The sequence below is a fragment of the Simochromis diagramma genome, unplaced genomic scaffold, assembly GCF_900408965.1.
Source record: "Simochromis diagramma unplaced genomic scaffold, fSimDia1.1 OVJJ01000603.1, whole genome shotgun sequence".
Classification (NCBI taxonomy): domain Eukaryota; kingdom Metazoa; phylum Chordata; class Actinopteri; order Cichliformes; family Cichlidae; genus Simochromis; species Simochromis diagramma.
Window position 1 is genome coordinate 3205817 of NW_024387414.1, and position 6000 is coordinate 3211816.

At 46.5% G+C, this 6000-nt stretch overlaps 1 protein-coding gene across 1 annotated transcript in view; it reads left to right on the forward strand.

Annotated features, from left to right (window-relative positions):
• LOC120721257 (vacuolar protein sorting-associated protein 13C-like) overlaps positions 1-6000 on the forward strand; it is a 54545-nt gene that overhangs the window by 37464 nt on the left and 11081 nt on the right. Inside the window, 14 exon segments of the mRNA XM_040011456.1 lie at positions 34-107; positions 320-392; positions 506-565; positions 1004-1160; positions 1319-1438; positions 1519-1622; positions 1779-1946; positions 2232-2536; positions 3116-3263; positions 3710-3848; positions 4153-4271; positions 4393-4559; positions 4804-5057; positions 5251-5477. Of these exon segments, the coding sequence (XP_039867390.1) occupies positions 34-107; positions 320-392; positions 506-565; positions 1004-1160; positions 1319-1438; positions 1519-1622; positions 1779-1946; positions 2232-2536; positions 3116-3263; positions 3710-3848; positions 4153-4271; positions 4393-4559; positions 4804-5057; positions 5251-5477 (2115 nt within the window).

Consider the following 6000-nt stretch of genomic DNA (forward strand, 5'->3'; position numbering starts at 1 on the left):
CATCTAAATGTGTTTTCTGCTACTTCTCTTAAGGTGCTTCTGACTCTGAAAAAGCCAAAGGAACAGAAGGAGTCCCCTTTCCTGGTCTTTCACGTCGCCCACAATGGGCATTAGCACAAAAGTCAGAAAATACGACATGAGTGCAGCAACATACATCCGAAAAATTGCCCTTAAGTGCCTCGAGTTCAAAGGTCAGAGCGTTACAGCACACCAGGGTTTACTGACACAAGTGTGTCTGTACTGGTTTCTTTGGTTGTGCGTGTGCGGTCGAACATGTAGATGATGTGACAGCTTTGGTCTCTTCTGGTTTAGACTCAAGTGGGGAGCCGCTGTGCCTCATCAGCTCTTCAGTCGAGTCTGGAGCTGAACTGCTCAAAGTGGAGTATTGTAAGGTGAGGTCACCATCTGATTACCTGTTCATGCACGGGAGGTGGAGGCGAGAACTACGTGTGAGGTCGACGGTTTGAGATTCAGCAGTTTTTAATCAGCCTGTTTGTTTCATCAGGCCGACCGTGCCGGACCAAACTTCTCCACCGTCTACAAAAACACCGAGCAGCTGATCAATGTGAGTCATAGTTCATCACCTGCAGATCAGTACAGCATCATCTCTGCACATCTCATGGTCGTGTTGAAGGAAATGCAAGCTTGGCTTTAGCCCTGTTTGCACAGATCTAAGTGTTACCAGGTGGATTTGTCTGATTTAGAAATCATTTTCACACTGCATCAGCCACGTTTTACTCAATCTTACAACACGGACACAAAAAATGCTCCACGTCACGTCATCCTGTTCTGATAGATTCGAGCCTGTTCTTTCTATGAATGCCTCTCTACGCTGTCTAACAACAAAACCTGTATTTGTGACGAGAGGTAGAACAGGGAAAAGTAACTTAATAAAATACCAGTGATGAACGTGGCACCACGGGACTAAGATCTGTCACACATCTCAGGTGTTGCACATTTTTGAGAACCACTAAAATGCATCAGCTTTCCTCTTGGGTCGTAGGTGACTTTCACCTCACTCGACGTCATGCTTCACACCGAAGCTCTGCTGTCAGCCATTAACTTCCTGTCGACGGCGTTGTCATCTGGCGGCGGCGTTCCATCTCCAGAGAAAGAAGTCCGACCAAAGACGGAGGATAAGACGGTTTCTGCGAAGTCCAGTCAGTACCCCACACACACACACACACACACACACACACACACACACACACACACACACACACACACACACACACACACACACACACACACACACACACACGGGTATAATGTGCGTCTGACTTAAAACTCAGCGTCATGTGTTGTTTTTCTCCTGCAGCTGCCCTGGTGTCACCTGTAGACTCTCAGGTCACAGACCTGAAGGTGGTCATGGATCTCGGGGCCTTCAACGTCCTAGTGTGCGACCAGTTGTGCAACATGGCCGACATCAAGATCCAAGGTACTGAATCGGAGCTGCATTTTGTTTTCTGTGAGTTTTCACTACCAAACCTGATGTAACACGCCTGCTGTGTACCTCAGGTATTAATGGCTCGCTGCTGATGCAAGGACCTCAGACTCATATATCAGGCGGCATGCGAGACTTCATTGTTCTAAACGTTGATCCCAAAAGCTTCCACAAGAAGGTCAGTAAGTTGTCTTATATAAGAATGCTTCACTCCATTGTGTCAAAACTGATAACGTCTCCAGACCCTGATACCCCGGGACTGCTTTAGATCGTCCTGCCCTCTTGTGTTTGTGTTCTTGTGTGAGCTAACGGTTTCCCTCCGATTATGCTTCAGGCCATCTCCATCGTGGGTAACGAGGTGTTCAGCTTCAGCATGAGTCTGACCCCTAACGCCACAGAGGGCGCGGGCTACGCCGACACCTCCAAAACTGACGGCAAAGTGAAATTAAACGTGGGCTGCATCCAGGTGGTTTACCTGCACAGGTTCTTCATGTCCCTGCTGGTGAGTCACACGTGATGATTGAAAGTTAGTTTGTAGAACTGTTTTTAGTTTGACCCGAGCAGCTTACCTGCACTGGTTTGTTATTTGTGTTCCCTCCTCCCAGTTTGATTTGCTTTTCTTTCTCAGTATTAATGTTGTGAGTTTTCTTTTATTCTTTTTAATTTTTGCCAATGAGAAGAAATGCAAAAGGAAACCTGGATCCAGTGATATTTAAAACACCTGAGAAGAGTGCATGAAATAGTCCCTACTGGACTGAAGAAAACTTTTTTTAAAATTTTTTTGCAGAATTTCACCAACAACTTCCAGACCGCTAAAGAAGCTCTGAGCGCCGCGACGGCTCAGGCAGCAGAGAAGGCCGCGTCCAGCGTACGTGACTTCGCCCAGAAGAGCTTCCGTCTGTCCATGGACATCAACCTTAAGGCCCCAGTCATCATCATACCACAGTCCTCCACCTCCAACAACGCTCTGGAGGTGGACCTGGGTCTGATTACTGTTGGGAACAGCTTCTCTCTGCTGGATGTCACAGGATGTCCGCTGCCAGCCGTCATCGACAATATGGACGTCCAGCTGACGAAGGTGAAACTCTCCAGGTCAGTGAAACAAAGCCTCACAGACTTGATCCACAGTCAGAAATGTTAATGGTGTTGATTAAGATTTTACAAAGTGAAATGAAAGAATCTGAAGACTGAAATCCTTAATGTCAGTAATGATGTTCTTAGAATAGGACCTTAAAGGAAGTCTCAGGAGCGTAAAAAGATGCAACTGGACTTCTTTAAGTCTGTTTCACCAAGAAGCTTCTTCAGTTTTTAAAAGTTTTAAAGCTGAAGGAAACCTCTTGGATAAGATGCGAGAGGTTTCAATGTCTTTTTAAGCTCCTAAGACTACCGTGACCTTTAATGACTGAGAACCTCCACAGACGTGCAGGAAGGAAGACCTGAATCTTGGCGCCTCTCCTTTGTGTTAAAACAGTGAAATTTGCTGGTCAGTCTGAGAAAAAGGATGAAACTGCATGTGCAAGTAGCCAGATCAGGAATTCCAAGGATATTGTGGTCATGCTTGAAAAAAAGGTGCACAAGCAGAAAGCTTTGAAGGGGAAGCTTTTGTTTTTATATGCAGACTTTGATTAGTTTCTCCTGTAAGCACATTGACTCCTTCCTGTTGTGGCCCAGGACCTGCTTAGAGCCTGACTCAAACCAACCTAGCAGAGAGCTGCTTGAACCGGTCAACCTGCACCTGAACATCAAGAGAAACCTGGCAGCTTCCTGGTACAAGAAGATGGCTGCTGTGGAGATCGATGGAGATCTGAAACCCATGAAGGTAGGAGGAAGAGGAAGTTAACACGTATCCTTGTTACATTATTAAACTTGTAACCAAAAATCTTTCCCAGATTACAAGACGATATAAAAACAGAGTAGCTGTACAGTATGGTTGGTGTTTTAAGACTGTATGTAATAATCTTCCTCAATAGAATAAAATGTGTCAGAAATTCCACTAATGATTTTATTCTTGTTTTTACAACCAGTCGACAAGTAAACCACCAAAGGTACAGTTTCCCCTGAGGACAGGCCTCTCTGTAGAGTTATATTGTTGCTGGTCTCGTCTTTTACTTGGAAGCTGGATGCAGTTTGTTTGTTGTGGTCTGTAGTCTTCGTAGACACCTCCAATAAGGACGCAGGTTTAGGCTAGGCTAGCAGCCTTTAGCCGTAGCCTCATTCTAGTCACAGCTGTAGACGGACTGAGTAGTGACTGATGCGTCTGTGCAGGTGAAGCTCAGTCAAGACGACCTGAAGGTGGTGCTCAGGATCCTGATGGAGAATCTGGGAGAGGCCGGAAGCCCGGAGCCCGCCGCAGCCCGGCAGGAGACCAGTCTGCAGGTCCGAGCAACTGGAGCCACCCCGACAGGTCCGATTGAGTTTATGTTCAGATCTTCACTCATCCAGAGTTGAACCCTGATATTTGTCTGGTTTCTGTGTCTGACTGATGGCATGGTAAATGGACTGATTCTTATATAGCGCTTCTCTACTCTCCCGGAGTACTCAAAGCGCTGACATGTATCCGATATAAGATAGACCAGGATTATTTTGAACCCTAAATCAAGCTAGGCTGCTCGAAAGTCCAAGGATAAAAATATTGTTAATGAGCGTAATAGATCCACTTTAAGCTTTCTTGCCGTTTTGTTGATGTGACCTTTGTCCTGATTGCTCAGGTGGTTCTGGAAAGATGACTGTGAGCCACAGTGAAGAGGATGATGAAACTTTGGAGACTGTCAAGTTTAACTTCAACATCGAGTCTCTTGGTCTGGTTCTGTACCTCGACCCCAAACAGGTCAGTTAGAAACAACAAGGACGTGAAAAGAAACTGATATCTGGGGGACGGTATTCGTCCAGTGGTTGGAGTAAGCAAGTAAGTGTTAGTTATTCTTCCTGACTGTTGTCCCTGTTCCCAGTCCTCAGATCTCCAGAACCAGCAGGACCTCAGACTGGGAGAATTTGCCCTACACTTGCTAAAAACTTCAGGGAAGATCCTAAATAATGGCAGCATGGAGGTGAGCACGGTGCTGACTGCCTGCACACTGGACGACCTGAGGACCGGCATGGAGAGGGTCACCTCGCGGTAAGTCAAATGATCACTGTTTTGTTGATGACGTGATCAATCACTGATGGAGTTCTTCATCAAATAGTCTGTAGTTGTTTTTCAGAGAAGAAGAAGAAACAGTCAGATCACACTGCACAGTGAATATGATCCATATGGAAAGCAGTTTAGTTTTTTGCTACCAAAGTGGTTTAGATGAGATTTTTGGGGGGGTTTTTTTGGCTGTTACCAGTCAGTGATCACACATTGTGTTAACTTGCTGCAGGATGGTGAAGCAGAGAGACGAAGAGAGCTCAGGGGTCACGATCGACGTGACGTACCGGCAGAGCGCAGCAGAACGGGAGGTGGTGGCCATTCTGCAGAAGCTCTATCTCTGTGCAAGCGTGGAGTTTCTGATGGCCGTCGGAGATTTCTTCCTGCAGGCTCTGCCGCAGAGTTCGGCTCCGCCCGCCACCTCTGCACCGAGCGACAGACTGCAGCTGAGACAGACCACTGAACCACGAGCCGACCCCAAGACTGGTAAGATCGGGACACCAGACCCCAACCGGAGAGGCGGGGGGGAATCGAGTATATCTACTGTATAAAACTGTAAAATTGATGTTTCCAAGTATTCAGAGCTTCTCAGTCAAGCTAAAGAGGACCATTCAGAATCACAAAGCGAGAACGGAAACCAAAAAAGAAAAACCATCACAAGACTGTTTTCTCTCTGCAGCCTCCACAGTGAAGACTCTACTTCGAGCAGTGGTGGTGGACCCAGAGGTGGTGTTCGTGGCCAACCTGATGAAGGCCGACGCCCCAGCTCTCGTGGCCTCATTTCAGTGCGACTTCACGCTACAGGCCGAGGAGGACGGCACACAGAACATGAGAGCCAGCCTGAGGGAGCTGAAGGTCCTCGCCTGCCCCTTCATCCAAAACAAAGAGGACAAGGCTGTCACCACCGTAAGAGTCTGCTTGTTTTTTGCAGTCTGTAGATTCTTCACTCACTGTTATATCAGTTCTGTTTTTTGATATGTCAGACACATTTAAACCCACAGCGTTTTGGAATTGTAGTAAACGACTGGGAGTAAAACCATTTTTACTGCATTACCCTTAAAAATATGAGTCGGGTAATAGATTAACTGAAAAAGTGTCTTACTGTAGGGGAAGAAAATGTGATGTGTTAGTGGTCTTGTAAGTAATGAGAGATGAACAAACATGATTAAAGGTATCAGTCTGGCTCTATCCAAAAGGTACTGAGACCTTGTTCGGTCACCTTGGAAACCAAAGCTCACCCCAATCAGCCACTGAGGGGCTCCGTGACAGTGGAGGAAATCATAATTAAGGTATTTATTTATGGTTTATAAATCACACTGACAGATGTTGGAGACTCTGTGTTGCTTCTCTGGACTCGCGGTGATTTCCCGACTGTCAGTGAACTCATCACCATTGGTCTGTCATCTGGGCGAGATCTCAACACCGTTCA